The sequence below is a fragment of the Rhinopithecus roxellana genome, chromosome 20 (genome assembly GCF_007565055.1).
Source record: "Rhinopithecus roxellana isolate Shanxi Qingling chromosome 20, ASM756505v1, whole genome shotgun sequence".
Taxonomy (NCBI): domain Eukaryota; kingdom Metazoa; phylum Chordata; class Mammalia; order Primates; family Cercopithecidae; genus Rhinopithecus; species Rhinopithecus roxellana.
The window spans coordinates 19063694-19087029 of record NC_044568.1 but is presented as its reverse complement, the minus strand read 5'-3'; the positions used below and the strand labels follow the sequence as shown (position 1 = coordinate 19087029).

Below are 23336 nucleotides of genomic sequence, written 5' to 3'. Positions count from 1 at the left end.
CGCCTTGGCCTCCCAAAGTGCTGGGATTACAGACCTCAGCAACCACATTTGGCCTTTTTTTTTTTTTTTTAACGTAGTCTCACTCTGTCACCCAGGCTGGAGTGCAGTGATGCGATCTCAGCTCAATGCAAGCTCTGCCTCCCGGGTTCACGCCATTCTCCTGCCTCAGCCTCCCGAGTAGCTGGGACTACAGGCGCACATCACCACGCCCGGCTAATTTTTTGTATTTTTATTAGAGACGAGGTTTTGCCGTGTTAGCCAGGATGGTCTCAATCTCCTGACCTCGTGATCTGCCCACCTAGCCTCCTAAAGTGCTGGGGTTACAGATTTTTTTTTTTTGAGACGGAGTCTCACTCTGTCACCCAGACTGGAGTACAATGGCACAGTCTCGGCTCACTGCAAGCTCCACCTCCCAGGTTCAAGCGATTCTCCCACCTCAGCCTCCAGAGTAGCTGGGATTACAGGGGCCTCGCCACCATGCCTGGCTAATTTTTGTATTTTTACTAGAGATGGGGTTTCACCATGTTAGCCACGCTGGTCTTGAACTGCTGACCTTGTGATCCGCCCACCTTGGCCTCCGAAAGTGCTGGGATTACAGGCGTGAGCCACTGCGCCTGGCCAAAACATGCTCCTTATCCTTCATTTCCAGTAGATTAGGAAATCCTGGGAGAGGGAAATTATCAGTCATCGGGCTGCTCTGCTTGGGGACAAACTAGAGACATTTAGTGTGGTGATTAACCCACCAGTGCTTGGGGTTGGATAATCAGTTTATCAAGTTACCGCATGAGCAGAAACACTCCCAAAATGTTTATCTTATGGTACAACCTGCTCATTCATGCAAATTTACCAGGCACTGATTTCTTATGCCTGGGGAAAGAGCAGTGCAACCCCAGGTAGGTGCCCGCCCCTCTGTTCTTACAGGCAGAGTAATGGTACACAAGGAAACAAAGTCCAGCCGGCAGGTGGGGAAGGGCTCCCGGTGCCGACGTTAATCAGGAACCCACCAGTGACGTTTGCTTTTTCCCATGCTCTGTTTGGTGCTTTGAAAAATATCGGAAGGGCCGGGCGCGGTGGCTCAAGCCTGTAATCCCAGCACTTTGGGAGGCCGAGATGGGCGGATCACGAGGTCAGGAGATCGAGACCATCCTGGCTAACACGGTGAAACCCCATCTCTACTAAAAAATACAAAAAACTAGCTGGGCGAGGTGGCGGTGCCTGTAATCCCAGCTACTCGGGAGGCTGAGGCAGGAGAATGGCGTGAACCCGGCAGGCGGAGCTTGCAGTGAGCTGAGATCCGGCCACTGCACTGCAGCCTAGGCGACAGAGCGAGACTCCGTCTCAAAAAAAAAAAAAAAAAATCAGAGGGAGCCCTTTGAGGGGCTGTGAATCTTCTCCACACCATGGCAGCGCGCCATCAGAGGGGCTGTGTGGCTGATGACTGCAGTTGGCCACAGATTAAAAAGCTCTGGGAATTATACCTCGGAGCATCCTTACAGACACAGAGCCTAGAAGATCTCAGCTGTGGGTTCCTGGAGGCTGAGAAGGTAAGTTGGCGCTGGGTCCCCAGGTGTTCTGTGGCTCTAATTACCCAGAGAATTCCAGGGTTCATTTCAGGAGAGGAGTGCAGGGCCCCAGGGTCCAAGGTGGCAGAGCAAAGCCCCAAGTGCCTTGTGACAGAAGTCAGAGCTCAGGCACAAAGTCAAGTTCAGGTCAAAGGCCTCCTCCGCCATCCAGACGCAGGCAGAGCCACTTTGCCTGTGGCCAGTGGAGTGCAGGTTTCTTTGGCCACGCCTTACTCATTCCATTTCAGACTCAAAAACAAGGTCGGCTCCTCCCAAGGGATTCTGCGTCCACTGTCCAGGTGAGCAGCCAGGCCTCCTGCACCCCCGAGGCCCCTGAATACTCTCTTTGTCACGGTCTGTGCGGCCATGCAGGGTCAGAGCTCAGGGGCCCAGAAGGAAAAGCAGACATTTGAGAGCCCTGGTTTTGTGCTTTCAGTTTATTTTAGGGTAACTATACAGGCCGTGGATCCCAAGGGGTGCAAGATTGAGCCGGGCTGGACCTGATCTCTGAAAGGGAACCCAGGACAGCTCTGAGGGAAGGGTTCTGGCCCGGGGTGCTACAAGGTTTCTAGGCTGGTGACTAGCCAGACACGGAGGCTGAGCATGGCTGAACCCAGACACTGCGAGGGATTCAGACCATGGGGCGGAATGTGTAGCCATGAGGAGGTCCCAGAGCGCAGACAGAGGAAGCCCTGGACAGCAGGAGGGCTGGGTCGGTGAGCAGGACCTGTGCGGTATGGTGAAGAGAGACACTCACCGTGCGATTCAGGGTCAGGAGATGAGAGAAATACTCAAGGTCCTGTCTGCTTCCTATTGAGGGCGGTCAGAGTTATTTACACTGTTGAATTTGTTTCTTTTTTGAACAGATAAAGCAAGGTGGTTAAAAATGAATAGGTCCTGGCCGAGCGCGGTGGCTCAAACCTGTAATCCCAGCACTTTGGGAGGTTGAGGCAGGTGGATCACCTAAGGTTGGAAGTTCAAGACCAGCCTGACCAACATGGAGAAACTCCATCTCTACTAAAAATACAAAATTAGTCAGGCGTGGTGGCACATGCCTGTAATCCCAGCTACTTGGGAAGCTGAGGCAGGACAGTCAGGAGAGTCTCTTTTTTTGTTTTGTTTTTTGAAACGGAGTCTTGCTCTGTCACCCAGGCTGGAGTGCAGTGGTGCGATCTTGGCTCACTGCAAGCTCCACCTCCCGGGTTCAGTTTACCCCATTCTGAGGCAGGAGAATCTCTTGAATCTGGGAGGTGCAGGTTGCGGTGAGCCAAGATCTTGCCGTTGCACTCCAGCCTGGGTGACAAGAGTGAAACTGTGCCTCAAAAACAAAAACAAAAACAAAAAAAAATGAAAGGGACATGCTGAGATGTGTCACTTAGACACTAGTTCCTGCGTGAACATGAGGTGGACAAGCTCCTCCCCACATTCGACAGCAAACATTGTCTCAGATGGTGAAAGCACCTCCAGTGCCTGCCCAGGGGCCTAAACGTTGTAAAATGACAGAAATAGACTGGGCGTGGCGCCTCACACCTGTTGTCCCAGCACTTTGGGAGGCTGAGGCAAGAGGACCATGACCCTGGGAGGCAGAGTTTGTAGTGAGATGAGATTGCGCCACTCTAGCCTTGGTGGCAGAGTGAGACCCTGTCTCCAAAAAAAAAAAAAAAAGGCCGGAGGCTGGGCACAGTGGCTCAAGCCTGCAATCCCAGCACTTTGGGAGGCCGAGACAGGCGGATCACGAGGTCAGGAGATCGAGACCATCCTGGCGAACACGGTGAAACCCCGTCTCTACTAAAAAATACAAAAACTAGCCGGGCGAGGTGGCGGGCGCCTGTAGTCCCAGCTACTTGGGAGGCTGAGGCGGGAGAATGGCGTAAACCCGGGAGGCGGAGCTTGCAGTGAGCAGAGATCCGGCCACTGCACTCCAGCCTGGGTGACAGAGCGAGACCCCATCTCAAAAAAAAAAAAAAAAAAAAAAAGCCGGCCACAGTGGCTCACGCCTGTAATCCCAGCACTTTGGGAGGCCAAGGTAGGTGGATCACCTGAGGTCAGGAGTTTGAGACCAGCCTGGCCAACATGGCAAAACTTTGTCTCCACTAAAAATACAAAAATTAGCCAGGCGTGGTGGCAGGCACCTGTAATCCCAGCTACTTTGGAGGCTGAGGTGGGTGAACCGCTTGAACCTGGAAGGCGGTGGTCGCAATGAGCCGAGATCATGCCACTGCAGTCCAGTCTGGGCGACAGAGGGAGACTCTGTCTCGGGGGAAAAAAAAAAAAAAAAAAAAAATGCGGAAGTTCCTTACAACTGATAGGGATAACTCTCTCCACACTGCTGCGTGGCAAAGCAGAGGCAGAACAGGCCATTACAAAAGATGTGCCAGATCAAAGGACAGGTGAACTTTTTTTTTTGGAGATGGAGTTTCGCTCTTGTCGCCCAGGCTGGAGTGCAGTGGTGCAATCTCAGCTCACTGCAAGCTCCTCCTCTCAGGTTAATGCCATTCTCCCACCCCAGCCTCCTGAGCAGCTGGGACTACAGGTGCCCACAACCATGCCCGGCTAATTTTTTGTATTTTTACTAGAGATGGGGTTTCACCCTGTTAGCCAGGATGGTATCAATCTCCTGAGCTTGTGATCTACCCACCTTGGCCTCCCAAAGTGCTAGGATTACAGGCGTGAGCCACTGCACCCTGCCAAGACAGTTTTGCTCTTGTTGCCCAGGATGGAGTGCAATGGCGCAATCTAGGCTCATCATAACCTCCGCCTCCTGGGTTCAAGCGATTCTCCTGCCTCAGCCTCCAGAGTAGCTGGGATTACAGGTATGTACCACCACGCTCGGCTAATTTTGTATTTTTAGTAGAGAGGGGATTTCTCCATGTTGGTCAAGCTGGTCTTGAACTCCCGACCTCAGGTGATCTGCTGGCCTCAGCCTCACAAAGTGCTGGGATTACAGGCATGAGCCACCACACCCGGCCAATTTTTGTATTTTTAGTAGAGATGAGAGTTCTCCATGTTGGCAAGGCTAGTCTCGAACTCCTGACCTCAGGTGATCCACTGGCCTCAGCCCCCCAAAAGGCTGGGATTACAGGTGTGAGCCACTGTACCAGGTGCCCCTGCCTTTTTTTTTTTTTTTTTTTTTGAGATAGGTTATCACTCTGTCATCCAGGCTGGAGTGTAGTGGCACGATCATGGTTCCCTGCGGCCTCAGCCTCCTGGGCTCAAGTGATCCTCTCACCTCAGCCTCCCAAGTAGCTGGGACTACAGGCTTATGTCAGCACACTGGGCTAATTTTTGTATTTTTTGTAGAGACGGGGTCTTGCCATATTGCCCAGGCTGGAATTCTTACCTTTGTTACTGTATTTAACTTATCTTTCTTCTCCGGCCATCTTCATGGTTTTCTCTCTGATTTCCACAGTTTGAACACAGTGCATGTGTGAAGCAGGGGCTCATATTTATCAAGTTTTGTGTGTGCTCTGAGCTCAGGTCTGCATTTTGTTGTCTTTTGTTATTTTGGGAAAATTTTTGGTAATTTTCTCTTTAAACATTTTTTCTAATTTGTTCTTTCTTCTTTTTTTGGGAGTCCTATTACATGCATATTATATCATTTGATATTTTCCCACAGTTCTTGGATGCCCTTTAAAAAAAACACACAAAAAACCTCTTTTCCTGTTTTCCAATGTAATTCCTATTTTTCTCAGCTGTGTTGATGATACTACCGCCCCATCAGAAGCATCACCTGTTACCGCGTTCTTTCTTACAATCTGATGAGTTTCCTCCTCATGCGTATTGTTCACCCTTCATACGACAGACCTCCACATATTAATCATAGTTATTTTAAATTTCCAGCCTGTTTCAATTACTCGGTCACCTCTGAGTCTAGTTCTGTTAATTGCTTTGTCTTTTTTTTTGTTTTTGTTTCTGAGACAGGGTCTTGCTCTGTTGCCCAGGCTCGAGTGCGGCAGCGTGATCTCAGGCTGTTCCCTGAGTACTCACCATGGATTGCGAAGTGTACGAGTAGGGCCGTGCAGGAGTCGTTTTGGGGTTTCATGGACTCTGAATTCTCATTCCTGCTCCATCCTCCGCTCAGAGCCTCGGCTCACAAAGAGCATTTGTGGTGCTGAACGTCATCGAAGCAATCAACACAATAAAGGCGCCTGCCGGGGACCGCGGCCACTGCCGGGGGATGGGGACGGGTCTCCCGAGCCTCTACTTCCCCAGGGCTTTGAGGCACTTTAGCTTCCCCTAGGCACTCGCTTTTTTTTTTTAAGACGCAGTCTCGCTCTGTCGCCCAGGCTGGAGTGCGGTGGCGCGATCTGCACTCACTGCAAGCTCCGCCTCCTGGGTTCACGCCATTCTCCTGCCTCAGCCTCTCAAGTAGCTGGGACCACAGGCGCCCACCACCACGCCCGGCTAGTTTTTTGTATTTTTAGTAGAGACGGGGTTTCACGGTGTTAGCCAGGATGGTCTCGATCTCCTGACCCCGTGATCCACCCGCCTCGGCCTCCCGAAGTGCTGGGATTACAGGCGTGAGCCACCGCGCCCGGCCGGCACTCGCTTTTACCAATTCTTATGTTGGGTTTTGTTTCGAGACAGGGTCTCGCTCTGCCGCCCAGGCTGGTTAAAAGAAAACGTTGTCTCTACTAAAAATAACAAAAATCAGCTGGGCGTGGTGTCGCGCACCTGTAATCCCAGCTACTCGGGAGGCTGAGGCAGGAGATTCACTTGAGGATCCGAGATCGCGCCACTGCATTGCAGCCTGGGCGACAGAGGGAGACTCCGTCTCAAAAAAAGGAAAAACAAAAACAAAGAAAAGTGATGGGGTCTCGCTATGTTGCCCAGGCTGGTCTGGAACTCCTGGACTTAAGCGACCCTCCAGCCTCGGCCTCCCAAAGCGCTGGGAGCACAGGCGCGGCCACCGCGCGGTCTCCGGCTGCCAAAACGCCGCCCAGGGCAGGGACCGTTCGGCCGCCGGGAGGAGGAACAGCGGCTGCCCGGAGCTCAGAGGCGCGCACGGCTCCGCGCTCCCCGCGGGGATCTGCGCCTGCCTCGGCTTGGTTGGCCAGGTGGTCTCTTCGGGACCAACCCCAGTCATTCCCGGCAGGAACCACGCCTGAGGCGCCACAGCCTCCCCGCGCGAAACGCCCTCGCGGACTACACCGCGGCCTCACAGCCGAACGCAAGCCCGACGTCACCGCGCGCAGGCGCCTCCACCACAACCAACATGGCCGCCACGCGAGGCCTCGACCTGAGGGGCGTGGCCTCGACCTGAGGGGAGTGGCCTGGCCGCCACCAGCCAACGGGCGCGCGCGCCTGGCCGCAGCCAATAAGAAGGCAGCGCGGGCTCAGGCCCAGGGCGCCGCCGCCAGGGCTGTAGACGCTGAGTCCATGTCCGACTTGCGGGTTCCGAACTCCGCCTCGGGCCAGGGCCCAGGGGGCCGCCGGAGGTCCTGGGCCGAGCTGCTGGGTAGGCGGGCGCGGCAGGCCGCGGGAGTGGGCGGTGCCGCGCCCGGTTCGGTTTCGCCGGTCGCCCAATCCCTTCCCGCCCGAACCTCAGACGGTCCGATGCCGGGAGGCCGCGCCTGGGGGGTTGTGCGGGGTGGGCGCCAGGCTGGGGCGGGGCGGCGCGGCTGCCTCGGACCCGGCCCCGACCGGGCCCCTCCTGCGCCTGGGCCGACGCCCCTCCGGCCCTGCCCGCGGGGCGCCCCCTTGTTTCCCGAACGCCGCCTCCGCCGGCCGCCCTGCCAGAGCCGGGCCTGGGGTGGGCGGCGTGGGGCTCCCCTCAGCGCAGAGGCCGCCCCTCGCCAGCCTTCCTGGGCTCCCCTGACTCGGGTTCTCCGGGACCGTCTTCCGCGGCGTCCGCGCTGGCGCCGTTTCCCTTAGTTTCCCGACACCTGCGCCCTGGGGAGGAGCCGCGGCCCCTCTTGGGAGGGTGTCCCTGGTGGGTTTCTCCGCGGCGTCCTGCGCGTCGGGCCCGGGACCCCGGGTGTAAACGGGGCTGTGATGGTTTGGAACCGACTTCTCTCCGTAGCGGGAAGGCTCAAGAGGCAGAAATACAATCCTGAAAGGGCACAGAAATTGAAGGACTCAGCTGTGCGCCTCCTGCGAAGCCACCAGGACCTGAATGCCCTTTTGCTTGAGGTAAGAGGAAGCTGGTGTCCGTCTGCGGGCAGATTTAGGTTCGGGGTTTTGAGCCCAGCCACCGCACAGCTTTCCTAAGAAAATACCCGAGGCGGCGGGCGCGGTGGCCTGGCCCGCAGAGGGGAGGGTCGCCTGAGCCCAGGAGTTACGCAACAGGATGAGACCCCGCCTCTTTTATTAAAAAGAAAACAACAAAAAGAAACAGGCCGGGCGCGGTGGCTCAGGGCTGTAATCCCAGCATTTGGGGAGGCCGAGGCGGGTGTATCATCCTAGGTCAGGAGTTCGAGACCAGCCTGGCCAGCATGGTGAAACCCCGTCTCTTCTAAAAATACAAAAAAATTAGCTGGATGTGGTGGCGGGAGCCTGTAATCTCAGCTACCCGGGAAGCTGAGGCAGGAGAATTGGTTGAACCTGGACCCGGGAGGCAGAAATTGCAGTGAGCCGAAATCACGCCACTTGCAATCCAGTCTGGTTTACAGAGCGAAACTGTCTCAAAAAAAAAATTTAAAAAAGCCCGGTGTGGTGGCTCACGTCTGTAATCCCAGCACTTTGGGAGGCCGAAGCGAGTGGATCACTTGAGGTCAGGAGTTCAAGACCAACTTGACCAACATGGTGAAACCCTGTCTCTACTTAAAATACAAAAACTAGCCGGGTGTGGTGGCGGGCACCTGTAATGTGCCCGAGGTTGCAATGAGGGAGATCCCGCCTCTGCACTCCAGCCTGGGGGACTTCATCTCAAAAAAAAAAAAAAAGCCCAGTAGGGAAGCATTATTTAAACACAGCTTGTGTTTATGCACAGAGCTTGAGTTTTTTTGTTTTTTGTTTTTTTGAGACAGAGTCTCACCCTGTGGCCCAGGCTGGTGTGCAGTGGGGCGATCTCGGCTCACTGCAGCCTCCACCTCCTGGGTTCTAAGTGACTCTCCTGCCTCAGCCTCCTGAGTGATTGGGACTACACTATAGGTGCACACTACCATGCCCGGCTAATTTTTGTATTTTTAGTAGAGACAGGGTTTCGTTATGTTGGCCAGGCTGGTCTTGAACTTGACCTTGTGATTGGCCCACCTCAGCCTCCCAAAGTGCTGGGTTTACAGGCGTGAGCCACTGCGCCCAGCCTGGAGCTTGAACTTTTTAAATGGAGTTCATTGTTTTGGATTCTAGGTAGAAGGTCCACCGTGTAAACAATTGTCTCTCAGCAAATTGATTGACTGTGACGGTTCTGAGGCCTATGCTAATCATTCTAGTTCATTTATAGGTAAGTTACAGCTTCATTTTCTCTTTTGAATTGCAGAAGAGTTTTTATATAGTAACCATGGTTTGCTAAATTAAGTAGAAATTTCAATTTCCTCAGATGATGGATTTCCACTTGTGTGTGTGGTCACAAATTCTATGTGATGTTTTTGTGACTTGTGCTTGGGTGTCTTATGATGCTGTGTTTAAAAGCAGCGTTTGAGTCAACCTGCGACTCAGAAGCAGTAGGACCCAGAGTGTCCGTTGGAAAAACATGGGATATAGCAGCAACAGGGATTGCCCCTTGCTCATTGAGACCGGTTGTGCTGTGCCCAGGAGAGTAGACGGGAAGACAATTTTCTAGGTACCTCCTTCTCCCCCCATTTGAGAGTGGGAGATAGGGAAAGTTCTGGGTCAGCAACAGTAAGTCATTTCTGATCCTTCATGTCTTTGTTATGTAATGACTTGTTTCTATTAAAATAACCTACAGTAACAACGCTCCCTTGACCACTGAACACTGAGTGTCACTGGCAAATGATACGGATTTTCACTGTCATAATTATATTTGAATTTCACAAATTAAATATTATCATTCCAAGGATCCAAACTCAGCCACACAGATAAACCTTTGATTCATTAATTTTTGAGTTTGTTTTTTTCTGCTAAAGATAGAGCTAGTGCGCGCGCGCACACACACAGAGTAAAAGCCTTGTAGATAAAAACAGACTTTCCCGTGGAGATGCATTGGAAACAAACGATTAGAAATTGGCATGGTCGGCCGGGCACAGTGGCTCACGCCTATATTCGCAGCACTTTGGGAGGCTGAGGCGTGCAGATCACCTGAGGTCAGGATTTGAGACCAGCCTGACCAACATGGTGAAACCCTGTCTCTACTAAAAATACAAAAATTGGCTGGGCGTGGTGGCGGGTGCCTATAGTCCCAGCTACTCAGGAGGCTGAGGCAGGAGAGTTACTTGAAACTGGGAGGCAGAGGTTGCAGTGAGCCGAGACCCCTCCATTGCACACCAGCCTGGGCAACAAAAACAAAACTACGTCTCAAAAAAAAAAAAAAATGGAATTGTCTACTTTTTTCTTTTTTTTAAACATTCTGTTGCCCAGGCTGGAGTGCAATCACAGTTCACTGCAGTCTTGACCTCCTGGGCTCAAGTGATCCTCCCACCCCAACCTCTTGAGTAGCTGGGACTACAGGTGTGCACCACCGTGCCTGGCTAATTTTTTTGTAGAGATAGGGTTTTGGCAGTTGCCCAGACTGGTCTCAAACTCCTGAGCTCAAGCCATCCGTTCACCTCAGCCTCCCAAGGTGTTGGGATTGCAGGCCTGAGCCACTGTGCCCGATCTGTCTACTTTTCTACCGATAATTTCACCAACAGTTGATGATTTCTCACACTATAATTTTAAGCTTCTATAACTATTGTAAAGTTTTTTTTTTTTTTTTTTTTTTTTTTGAGACCAAGTCTTGCTCTGTTGCCCCGGTTGGAGTGTAGTGGTGCGATCTCGGCTCACTTCATCCTCTGCCTCCTGGGTTCAAGCAAGTCTCCTGCCTCAGCCTCCCGAGTAGCTGGGATTACTGGCGCCTGCCGCTGCGCCCAGCTAATTTTTTGTATTTTTAGTAGAGACGGGGTTTCACCGTCTTGGCCAGGCTGGTCTCGAACTCCTGACCTCGTGATCCACCCTCCTCGGCCTCCCGTACTGCTGGAATTACAGGCATGAGCCATTGTGTTCGGCCTGTAAATGTTTTAACTTATGTATTGATAATGTGTTTTTAGATCTAGTACATTACAAAAACAGGCACGTACTACAGTCTCCAGTGTTTTTTTTTTTTTTTTTTTTGAGTTGGAGTTTTGCTCTCGTTGCCCAGGCTGGAGTGCAGTGGTGTGATCTTGACTCACTGCGACCATTGCCTCCCGAGTTGAAGCGATTCTCGTGCCTCAGGCTCCCAAGTACCTGTGATTACAGGCATGCACTGGCATGCCTGGCTAATTTTGTATTTCTGGTAGAGATAGGGTTTCACCATGTTGGTCAGGCTGGTCTCAAACTCCCGACCTCAGGTGATCCACCTGCCTCGGCTTCCCAAAGTGCTTGGATTACAGGCGTGAGCCACGGAGCCTGACCTCCAGTTTTTTTTTTTTTTTTTTTTTTTTTTTTTTTGAGACGGAGTCTGGCTCTGTCGCCCAGGCTGCAGTGCAGTGGCGCGATCTTGGCTCACTGCAAACTCTGCCTCCCAGGTTCACACCATTCTCTGCCTCAGCCTCCCGAGTAGCTGGAACTACAGGCATCCACCACTACACCTGGCTAATTTTGTTTTTGTGTTTTTAGTAGAGACGGGGATTCACCGTGTTAGCCAGGATGGTCTCGATCTCCTGACATCGTGATCCGCCCGCCTCGGCGTCCCAAAGTGCTGGGATTGCAGGCGTGAGCCACTGCACCCGGCCCAGTTTTTTTAAGCAGTTAGTTTTGGCCGGGTGCGGTGGCATACACCTGTAATCCCAGCAGTATGGGAGGCCGAGGCGGGCCTGGAGTTGGAGACCGGCTTGGCCAACATAGTGAAACCCCATCTCTACTAAAAATACAAAAAATTAACTGAGCGTAGTGATGCCTGCCTGTAATCCCAGCTGCTTGGGAGGCTGAGGCAGGAGAATTGCTTGAACCTGGGAAGTGGAGGTTGCAGTGAGCTGAGACGGCGCCGTTGCACTCCAGCCCGGGTGACAGTGTAAGACGCCATTGCAAAAAAAAAAAAAAAAAAAAAAACCGAAAAAAAAAATTTTTGGAAGGCAAATAAATTAGAAAATAGCTTATTGGCATTGCCTGCTTCCAGGTTGCTCACCATTTCTCACTGTATTGAATGCAGACCAGTGGCTGCTCAGGAGAATGGTGACTGCTGCTGGCTATTAGTGAGGTTCCACTTGGTGGCCTGTGGACTGAGCACAGCTGTGACTGCACCTGCCCACCAGGTACATGTCAGAGCACTGGGAAATCCCTGCCTGATTTTGACACAACCGTCAATGTGAGTCAACAGGAGCAGAGTTATCTCTGAAGTAATTGGAAAAACAATGTAATTGAAAGAGCCTGCTAGAGTTCTCAATTGATTGTGCTCCTTTGGAAAAAGATGATAAAGTTCTTGGTCAGAATGTATTCTTTACTTTGCTCCTTTTGTGTCGTGGGAAACGTAACAAATACGAATGCGTAACTCTGGGTTCGGGTGTTGCCACCAGTTTTATTGTGCGCTGCTTTTCATGTTTTTCCCTTTGTATCTATTTTCCCCCTTTAAATGTCATTTTTTGTGTGTACTGCATCTTAAAATAAGGCATTTTATTTTATTATTATTATTATTTTTTTTTTTTTTTTGAGACGGAGTCTCGCTCTGTCACCCAAGCTGGAGTGCAGTGGCCAGATCTCAGCTCACTGCAAGCTCCGCCTCCCGGGTTCACGCCATTCTCCTGCCTCAGCCTCCCGAGTAGCTGGGACTACAGGCGCCCGCCACCTCGCCTGGCTAGTTTTTTGTATTTTTTAGTAGAGACGGGGTTTCACCGTGTTAGCCAGGATGGTCTCGATCTCCTGACCTTGTGATCCGCTCGCCTCGGCCTCCCAAAGTGCTGGGATTACAGGCTTGAGCCACCACGCCCGGCCTATTATTTTTATTTATTTATTTATTTATTTATTTATTTATTTATTTTGAGACGGAGTCTCGCTCTGTCGCCCGGCCTGGAGTGCAGTGGCCGGATCTCAGCTCACTGCAAGCTCCGCCTCCCAGGTTTACGCCATTTTCCCGCCTCAGCCTCCCAAGTAGCTGGGACTACAGGTGCCAGCCACCTCGCCCGGCTAGCTTTTTGTATTTTTTAGTAGAGATGGGGTTTCACCGTGTTAGCCAGGATGGTCTCGAACTCCTGACCTCGTGATTCGCCCGTCTCGGCCTCCCAAAGTGCTGGAATTACAGGCTTGAGCCACCGCGCCCGGCCGTTTATTTATTTTTTTGAGATGGAGTCTCGCTCTATTGCTTAGGCTGGAGTGCAGTGGCGCGATCTCAGCTCACTGCAAGCTCCGCCTCCCGGGTTCACGCCATTCTCCTACCTCAGCCTCCCGAGTAGCTGGGACTACAGGCACCTGCCGCCATGCCAGGCTAATTTTTTGTATTTTTAGTAGAGACGGGGTTTCACCATGTTAGCCAGGATGGTCTTGATCTCCTGACCTCATGATCCGCCTGCCTCGGCCTCCCAAAGTGCTGGGATTACAGGCGTGAGCCACCGCGCCCGGCCAAAAATAAGGTATTTGAAACAGCAAGTCTTTGGTTTTAGATTTTTGTCTCATGTGTTAAGAGAAAGCTGTGGTTTTGTTTTGTGTTTAAGGCTCTGCTTTGCAGGATCAGGCCTCAAGGTTGGGGGTTCCCGTGGGTGTTCTCTCAGCCGGGATGGTTGCCTCAAGTGTGGGACAGGTCTGCACGACTCCAGCGGAGACCGGTCGTCTTGTGCTGCTGACTGTGGAGCAGAGAGTAAGACACCAGCCAGGATGAGGAGACCTGCCCATTGTTACTTTTAAGCTGGTTGGGAAAACAGGACATTTCTTTAATATTGTTTCAGGTAATCTGTCTGTTTTTTAAAAAATGTAATCTCTCTTTTCAGAAGAAGCTGTCTTCCCTGTTAGAGTTTGCTCAGTATTTACTGGCACACAGTATGTTCTCCCGTCTTTCCTTCTGTCAAGAATTATGGAAAATACAGGTAAATTTGAGATTGCAAATCTAGCTCTCCAGTGTTCCAGGCAATGTTCTGTTGATCAAGATGGAGGCAACAGAATACCTGGGTTTTCTCAGGAATTCTGCCAAGCTTCTCATTAATTACAGAGAGTGGATGAAAAAGAGTTTAGAAATCATCTGTGGATTGGAAAGAAAGTACCTTCAATTACCATTTTTGTCACTATTTTCCTATCATTAGTAATATTTATTAGAATAAAACATATTACAAAACATGTTTAGCTTTCTTGGGTTTATTATTATGAAGAATTTTCCAGGGCAGTATAGTAAACTATTAAAAAAAAAAGTGGGCTGGGCGCGGTGGCTCAAGCCTGTAATCCCAGCACTTTGGGAGGCTGAGACGGGCGGATCACGAGGTCAGGAGATCGAGACCATCCTGGCTAACACGGTGAAACCCCGTCTCTACTAAAAACTACAAAAAACTAGCTGGGCAAGTTGGCGGCGCCTGTAGTCCCAGCTACCTGGGAGGCTGAGGCAGGAGAATGGCGTGAACCCGGGAGGCGGAGCTTGCAGTGAGCTGAGATCCGGCCACTGCACTCCAGCCTGGGTGACAAAGCAAGACTCCATCTCAAAAAATAAAAAATAAAAATAAAAAATAAAAGTATATAATTTTTTTTAGAGACAGGGTCTTGCTGTATTGCCCAGGCAGATCTTAGACTCCTGGCCTCAAGCAGTCCTTCCTCTTGGGCCTCCCAAAGTGCTGGGATTGCAGGGATGAGCCACGATGCCCAGCCTAATGATAAAATATAAAAATGATTCTTACCTGCTCTTTTTTGAAGCATTTTGAACTTAGTAGAATTATAGACTTTTGATGAATGGAAAGAATGCAAAATATTTGGTGGTACTAAACAAAATTAGTAAATACACAGAAAAAATACATTTTTTCCCATTCTTTTTTCTTCTTTTTCTTTTTTTTTTTTTTGAAATGGAGTCTTGCTCTCTTTCCCAGGCTGGAGTGCAGTGGTGCCATCTCGGCTCACTGCAACCTCTGCCTCCTAGGTTCAAGTGATTGTCTTGCCTCAGCCTCCTGAGTAGCTGGGACTACAGGCGCCCACCACCACACCCAGCTAATTTTTTGTATTTTTAGTAGAGATGGAGTTTCACTGTGTTAGCCAGGATGGTCTCAATCTCCTGACCTCATGATCTGCCCACCTCAGCCTCCCAAAGTGCTGGGATTACAGGTGTGAGCCACTGCGCCTGGTGTTGTTTTTTTTTTATATATATTTTTGAGACAGGGTATTGCTCTGCCGCCCAGACTGGAGTGCAGTGGAGCGATCTTGGCTCAGTGCAACCTCTGCCTCCCAGGTACAAGCGATTGTCCTGCCTCAGCCCCCTGAGTAGCTGGGATTACACGCACGTGCCACCATGCCCAGTTAATTTTTATATCTTTAGTAGAGATGAGGTTTCACCATGTTGGCCAGGTTGGTCTTCAATTCCTGACCTCAGATGATCTGCCCATCTCGGCCTCCCAAAGTGCTGGGATTACAGGCGTGACCCACTGTGTCCAGCCTTTCCCATTCTTTTATCCAGCGTACATTATAGGGTTCATTAGATTTTTCAGTGATTGCTTTGGTCCCTGCTCTCATTATCATCTAGCTGGGGAAACAAGCCACTAAATCCACAAGAAGTGCGATGATACAGGTGCTCACAGGTTTACGAAGAAGAAGATGGACATGCATATCAGATTGGAGAGTTAGGGAAGCCTTCCTGCACAGACTGTGAAGAGTGAGTTAGGGGGATGAGGAGGGGAGGCCACAGGGAGATCAGGGCACTGTGACTGGGACACAGTGTTCAGTGAGTGGCACAGGGTCTGAGCTACATGGAGGGTTATCAAATGGGAGAGGGTTGAGTGAGAAAGACAAGGGACACGCACAGGGCACACTGAAGGCTGACCTTTGTTCTGGCAGCTACGAGGAGCCAGTGAAGGCTTCTGAAGGAGCGATTGTCACGTCAGGTGTTTGTAATACTGTGTTGGCTGCAGTGTGGAGAAAGGGTTGGAAGTAGGCTCCACTGGAGCCCCGGCCAAAGCAGTTGGAAGAGGGAAGTGGAGAAAGGGTTGGAAGTAGGCTACCCTGGAGCCCCAGCTGAAGCAGTCGGAAAAGGGAAGGAGGAGAAGCAAGTGTTGGGCAATGGTGTGTGAGTGCCCAAAGGCCAGGGAGTTTGAAAACAAGGACAGTTTTGTAAAAAACGATGTATTTCAGGCTCTAATTTTTGCTTGATGTTAATTTTCAATACAGCATGGTTTTGAAGAACCTAGGCGGGACATTTTGTAGGAAAATGCACACATAAAGGACTCAAACTACTGGTTTTTTTTTGTTTTTTCTTTTTTTCAGAATTCTTTGTTGCTTGAAGTGGTGTGGCATCTTCATGTACAAGGCATCGTGAGCCTGCAAGAGTTGCTGGAAAGGTAGCATACTAACGATGATTCAGTGTTACTGTTTTTGCAGTCTAGTCTAGTGTAAATTATATTTCATAAGCCCAAAATCAGACAGGTTTCATTTTTGGCTTTGAAGTACAATTTATACTAGACTAGATTGCATGGCGTATTTATACTAGACTAGACCTGGAGGAACTGTTGTTTCATTATTTCAAGAGAACATCTGTGTTTTTTTGTGCCTTTTTTTTTTTTTTTGGTCTTTTTTTTTTGAGACAGAGTGTCACTCTTGTTGCCCAGGCTGGAGTGCAGTGGCACAATCTTGGCTCACTGCAACCTCCGCCTCCTGGTTTCAAGCAATTCTGCCTCAGCCTCCCAAGTCGCTGGGAATACAGGTGCCCACCTCCACACCCAGCTGATTTTTGTTATTATTTATTATTTTTTTTAGAGACGGAGTCTCGTTCTGTTGCCCAGGCTGGAGTGCAGTGGCACAATGTCGGCTCACTGCAACCTCTGCCTCCCGGGTTCGTGCCATTCTCCTGCCTCAGCCTCCGAAGTAGCTGGGACTACAGGTGTCCGCCACTGTACCCGGCTAATATTTGTTTTTTTTTTTTGAGACGGAGTCTTGTTCTGTCTCCCAGGCTAGAGTACAGTGGCACAATCTCGGCTCACTGCAAGCTCCACCTCTCGGGTTCATGCCATTCTCCTGCCTCAGCCTCTGGAGTAGCTGGGACTAAAGGCACCTGCCGCCACGCCCGGCTAATTGTTTTGTATTTTTAGCAGAGACAGGATTTCACCGTGTTAGGCAGGATGGTCTCGAGCTCCTGACCTCGTGATCCGCCCGCCTCGGCCTCCCAAAGTGCTGGGATTACAGGTGTGAGCCACTGTGCCCAGCCAATGTTGGTATTTTTAGTAGAGACAGGGTTTCACTGTGTTAGCCAGGATCTTGATCTCCTGACTTTGTTATCTGCCCGCCTTGGCCTCCCAAAGTGCTGGGATTACAGGCGGGAGCCTGTAATTGTGCCCGGCAATTTTTGTTATTTTTAGTAGAGATGGGGTTTCGCCACGTTAGCCAGGCTGGTCTCAAATTCCTGACCTCAGGTGATCCACCTGCCTTGGCCTCCCAAAGTGCTGGGATTACAGGCGTGAACCACCTCGCTTGGCCTTTTTTTTCGTTTTGAAGTGGAGACCCACTCTGTCGCCAGGCTGGAGTGTACTGATGCGATCTGGGCTCACTGCAACCTCCACCTCCCAGGTTCGAGCAATTCTGCCTTAGCCTCCTGAGTAGCTGGGACTGCAGGTGTGCGCCACCACACTCAGCTAATTTTTGTATTTTTAGTAGAGACAGGGTTTCACCATGTTGGCCAGGATGGTCTTGATCTCTTGACAGTTCTTGGATTACAGGCATGGGCCACCATGCCCAACCGGAATAATTTTTTTTTTTTTTTTTTTTTTTTTTTTTTTTTTGGTGACGGATTCTCGCTCTGTCGCCCAGGCTGGAGTGTAGTGGCCGGATCTCAGCTCACTGCAAGCTCCGCTTCCCGGGCTCACGCCATTCTCCTGCCTCAGCCTCCCGAGTAGCTGGGACTACAGGCGCCTGCCGCCTCACCCGGCTAGTTTTTTGTAGTTTTTAGTAGAGACAGGGTTTCACTATGTTAGCCAGGATGGTCTTGATCTCCTGACCTTGTGATCCGCCCATCTCGGCCTCCCAAAGTGCTGGGATTACAGGCTTGAGCCACTGCGCCCGGCCGGAATAATATTTTTATTTTATTTTTTTGAAATGGAGTTTTGCTCTTGTTACCCGGGCTGGAGTGCAGTGATATGGTCTTGGTTCACTACAACCTACGCCTTCTGGTTTCAAGCGATTCTCCTTCCTCAGTCTCCCGAGTAGCTGGGATTACAGGTTACCCGCCACCACGCCCGGCTAATGTTTGTATGTTTAGTAGAGATGGGGTTTCTCCATGTTGGCTAGGCTGGTCTTGAACTCCCGACCTTGAATATGCTCGCCTAGGCCTAGAGCAAAATTTCATCTCAAAAAAAAGAAGAAAGAAAAACCTGCTGCCTAGGATATATGCACCTAATCTCAGAGCACCAAAATCTATGAAGCAAAAATGGCCAGAATTAAAGGGAGAAATAGACATTTCAACAATAATCATTAGAGATTTCAATACCCCCCTTTCAGTAATGGGTAGAACAAGTCAGATTAAGAATGATACAGTCTGGGCGCGGTGGCTCAGGCCAGGCACGGTGGCTCATGTCTGTGATCCCAGCACTTTGGGAGGCCGAGACGGGCGGATCACGAGGTCAGGAGATCGAGACCATCCTGGCTAACACAGTGAAAACCCATCTTTACTAAAAATACAAAAAATTAGCTGGGCGTGGTGGCAGGCGACTGTAGTCCTAGCTACTCAGGAGGCTGAGGCAGGAGAATCACTTGAATCCAGGAGACGGAGGTTGTAGTGAGCTGAGATTGTGCCGCTGCAGTCCAGCCTGGATGACAAGAGTGAAACTGTCTCAAGAAAAAAAAAAAAAAGGTTCAGGCCATAAAACAAACAGGAATACATTTAAAAGGGTTGAAATCATTCAAAATATGTTCTCTAACCACAAATGAATTTAATTAGAATCAGCAACATAAGGGAATTGGGAAAATCCACAATATTTGGAAGTTGAACAACGTAATGGGTCAAAGAAGTCAAAAGGGAAATTAGAAAATGACTTGAGCCTGGGCGCGGCGCCTCACACCGGTCGTCCAGCACTGGGGAGGGCAAGGTGGGACTCTTGAGCCCGGGAGTGTGAGTCCAGCCTGGGCAAAGTAGTAAGACCTCCAGCTGGGCGTGGTGATCCGCGCCTGTTGTCCCAACTACTCAGGAGGCTGAGATGGAAGGATTGCTTTAGCCTGGGAGGTTGAGGGTGCAGTGACTCTGATTGCACTGCTGCACTCCAGCCTGGGTGACAGCAAAAAACTGTCTCAAAAAAAGAAATTGAGACATATGGCTCAGCTGAATCCCCTGATGACGGGACTGAGTTGAGCCATACGCCTGCCTCTGTGTGTGTCTCCAGCCATCCCAACATGCATGCCGTGGGAGCGTGGCTCTTCAGGAATCTGTGCTGCCTTTGTGAACAGATAGAAACATCCTGCCAGCATGCCGATGTCGCCAGGACCATGCTTTCTGGTGCGTTCATGACAAGACACGGGTTTTTGGGTAAAACTCATTTTGGTCTGTGATAATGCCTTTTGCTCTCAAGTGCTCTGGGAGGCAGAACAGCCTCTCTCCCTGTGGCCATGGGGAGAGGCTCCCTGTGGACACGGCTCCCAGTCTTAGCCTGTTGTGGGTTCACATTTAACTTGACTGGTGTGGAAATAGTACGTTGGCCCATTGGCGTGTGTTGAAGTGTTTCCATGCACCTTTCCCATAGAGTGACCGCAGCTGCTTCTGCCCTCTGAAGCAGCAGACCCCTGCTTTGCCAGTAGTTCATTTTTTTTGTTTTGAGACAGTCTCCTTCTGCTGCCCAGGCTGGAGTGCAATGGCATGATCTCGGCTCACTGCAATCTCCGCCTCCCAGGTTCAAGTGATTCTCCCGCCTCAGCCTCGTGAGTAGCTGGCTGGGACTACAGGCGTGCGGCACCATGCCTGGCTAACTTTTTTTTTTATTTTTGTAGAGACGGGGTTTCATTAGGTTAGCCAGGCTGGTCTTGAACTCCTGACCTCGTGATCCACCTGCCTCGGCCCCCCAAAGTGCTGGGATTATAGGCGTGAGCCACCATGACCTTCCTGAGGAATGATATTAACGAGAAAAACTTGGGACTGTAATATTCCCCCACAAACTAAGAAGGTGCTGAGAGACCGGAGAATGGCTCGGACCAGTCCAGCTTGACGAGTAGTTGGGTTTGTCAGGACTTACATTCAGTGCACTCCTGGATGGCAGCAGGACAGCTCTAGAGAGCTGCCCCACCACCCATCTCTAAGGTGCATTTAAGCTCAATTTCCGGCTCTTTGCCTGCTGTGTTTGAGTGATGAGACTCTTTTCCTTGGTGAGTTCTCATATCCTCTCTGGGATATTTGGGTTCTCAGGGACACCTGCTGGGACACCCATCCCACTACAAATGATGCCTACTAATAAAAATTGGGCTGGGTGCGGTGGCTCACACCTGTAATCCTAGCACTTTGGGAGGCTGAGGCAGGTAGATCATGAGGTCAGGAGATCGAGACTATCCTGGCTAACACGGTGAAACCCCATCTCTACTAAAAAATACAAAAATTAGCCGGGCGTGGTGGAGGGTGCCTGTAGTCCTAGCTACTTGGGAGGCCGAGGCAGGAGAATGGCGTGAACCCGGGAGGCGGAGCTTGCAGTGAGCCGAGATCGCGCCACTGCACTCCAGCCTGGGCGACAGAGCCAGATTCTGTCTCAAAAAAAAAAAATTGATGAGAAACTGATCTATACAGGTAGCTTGTGGGTTTTTCCTTTTTCCTAAAGCTTTTTGGTGGCATGAGCGGCTTAGCATTCCTGAGCTACTATGACCTGGTCCCAGATAGGTTAAGTTTAAATCAAAGTTAGAAAATATTTCGGATTTCAGTCCTTTTGATCTTAATTTTTATTTTATTTTAATTATTTATTTTTTTTGAGGCGGAGTCTCGCTCTGTCGCCCGGACTGGAGTGCAGTGGCCAGATCTCAGCTCACTGCAAGCTCCGCCTCCCGGGTTTACGCCATTCTCCTGCCTCAGCCTCCCGAGTAGCTGGGACTACAGGCGCCCGCCACCTCGCCCGGCTAGTTTTTGTATTTTTAGTAGAGACGGGGTTTCACCGTGTTAGCCAGGATGGTCTCGATCTCCTGACCTCGTGATCCCCCCGTCTCGGCCTCCCAAAGTGCTGGGATTACAGGCTTGAGCCACTGCGCCCAGCAATCTTAATTTTTAAAAAGCTGAGAATCCCTTTCCTCGCCCATCACATTCCTGAGAATAGGACGCTTCTGGGTCCCTCTAGTCCTCTAGTCTTGGAGATTGGTGGGCGAGAGAATCCGTGAGACCTTCCTTGGAAACCACTTTTATTTAAGAGAAGAAAATTGGGCTGGGCACGGTGAGTCATGCCAATAATCCCAGCACTTTGGGAGGCCAAGGCGGGTGGATCATGAGGTCAGGAGTTCAAGGCCAACCTGGCCAAGATGGTGAAACCCCGTCTCTACTAACAATACAAAAATTAGCTGGGCGTGGTGGCAGGCACCTGTAATCTCAGCTACTTGGGAGGCTGAGACAGAGAATTGCTTGAACCCGGGAGGCGGAGGTTGCAGTGAGAGCGATCGCGCCATTGCACTCAAGCCCAGGCGACAGAGGGAGACTCTGTCTCACAAAACAAAAAAGGAAAAAAAACTCTTCCTATAAATTTGTTCCCTTTCAAATAGAACTGCAACAGGAAAGCATCTGGCTCATCTAAGGGTTCTGATTGGGTCTTGTGAATGCTAGTGTGGCTGTGGTCAGGTGAGCAGTTAACTTCTGCAGGGTTCCTCTCAGGCTAGGAGCAGCTCACAGGGGTCCTGGTGGGCCCAAGCCGTATGCTCCTCTGAAGTGGATGGTCTGTGCCATTCACAGTTGCTTGGAGACCATGATATTCATAAATACTTTGGTTTTGTGGTTTTTCAGATTTTGTGCAAATGTTTGTTTTGAGGGGATTTCAGAAAAACTCAGATCTGAGAAGAACCGTGGAGCCTGAAAAAATGCCGCAGGTAGGAGGAGAAGTTAAGTGAAGAGTTTGGAGAGTCGGCCTCATGAAAATAGATTGCAGCGGAAGGAGCCGTCCTTATTCCAAGTGTTGAAATGTATCTGTGTCTCTCTTTTGAAACATGCGGTTTGCAGTATTTATGGGGTACATGTGATACTCTTATGTGCATGGAGTGTAATGGAGTATAGAGTGTATATAGAGTATCTGTCACCTCCAGTATGTATCCTTTATGTGTGTTGTCAACATTTCAAATATTACAGTTATTTTGAAATATACAATCAGTTGTTAACTATTGCCGCCTCACAGTGCTGTGGAACGCTAGAACTTCTGTCTGGCTGTATGTTTGTACCCGTTAACCAACTCTCTTCATTCCCCACCACATATACCCTTCTCATCTCTGGAATCTCTCATTCTACTCTGTACCTCCACAAGAGCCACTTTTTAGCTCCCACATATGAGTGATAACATGCAGTACTTGTCCTTCTGTGCCTGGCTTATTTCACTTCACATAATGGCCTTCAGTTCCATTCCTGTTGCTGCAAATGACAGGATTTCACTTTAAAAAAAGAGAATAGCCGGCCGGGCGCTGTGGCTCACGCCTGCATTCCCAGCACTTTGGGAGGCTGAGGCGGGCGGATCACAAGGTCCGGAGATCAAGACCATCCTGGCTAACACGGTGAAAACCCCTCTGTACTAAAAAAAAAAAAAAATACAAAAAATTAGCCAGTCGTGGTGGCAGGCACATGTGGCCCCAGCCACTCGGGAGGCTGAGGCAGGAGAATGGCGTGAAACCTGGAGGTGAAGCTTGCTGTGAGCGGAGATTGCGCCACTTTATTCCAACCTGGGTGACAGAGTGAGACTCCGTCTCAAAAAAAAAAAAGAATAGCTGAGGCTGGGCTCAATGGCTCATGACTATAATCCAGCACTTTGGGAGGCTGAGACTGGTGGATTCCCTGAGGTCAGGAGTTCAAGACCAGCCTGGTCAACGTGGTGAAACCCTGTCTCTCCTAAAAATACAAAAAAAATTAGCCGGGCGTGGTGGCGCATTCCTGTAGTCCCAGCCACAGGTGTGGAGGCAGGAGAATTGCTCGAACCCAGGAGGTGGAGGTTGCAGTGAGCCAAGATTGCGCCCTGCACTCCAGCCTGGGTGACAGAGCGAGACTCCATCAAAGCTGACTAGTATTCCATTGTGTGTATATACCACGTTCTCTGTATCCAGTCATCTCTTGTTGGGCACACAAGTTGATTTCATATCTTGGCTATTTTTTTTTTTTTTTTTGAGACGGAGTCTCGCTCTGTCGCCCAGGCTGGAGCGCGGTGGCCGGATCTCGGCTCACTGCAAGCTCCGCCACCCGGGTTCCCGCCATTCTCCTGCCTCAGCCTCCCGAGTAGCTGGGACTACAGGTGCCGGCCACCTCGCCTGGCTAGTTTTTTGTATTTTTTAGTAGAGACGGGGTTTCACCGTGTTAGCCAGGATGGTCTCGATCTCCTGACCTCGTGATCCGCCCGTCTCGGCCTCCCAAAGTGCTGGGATTACAGGCTTGAGCCACCACGCCCGGCC

General features: G+C 50.6%; 1 protein-coding gene across 8 annotated transcripts in view; it reads left to right on the top strand.

The window, feature by feature from the left end:
• The first annotated feature begins 6904 nt into the window (after positions 1-6904).
• FANCA (FA complementation group A) overlaps positions 6905-23336 on the top strand; it is a 78858-nt gene continuing 62426 nt past the window's right edge. For all 8 annotated transcript variants that reach the window (XR_004055341.1, XR_004055342.1, XR_004055343.1 and 5 more), the window contains exons 1-8: positions 6905-7020; positions 7585-7694; positions 8853-8946; positions 13286-13428; positions 13559-13654; positions 16020-16093; positions 19121-19233; positions 21697-21779. Coding sequence is in view for 4 of the 8 variants with exons in the window: in XM_010378383.2 (XP_010376685.1) it covers positions 6942-7020; positions 7585-7694; positions 8853-8946; positions 13286-13428; positions 13559-13654; positions 16020-16093; positions 19121-19233; positions 21697-21779 (792 nt within the window). In the remaining 4 variants the exon portion in view is untranslated. The remainder of the gene's footprint in view (positions 7021-7584; positions 7695-8852; positions 8947-13285; positions 13429-13558; positions 13655-16019; positions 16094-19120; positions 19234-21696; positions 21780-23336) is intronic.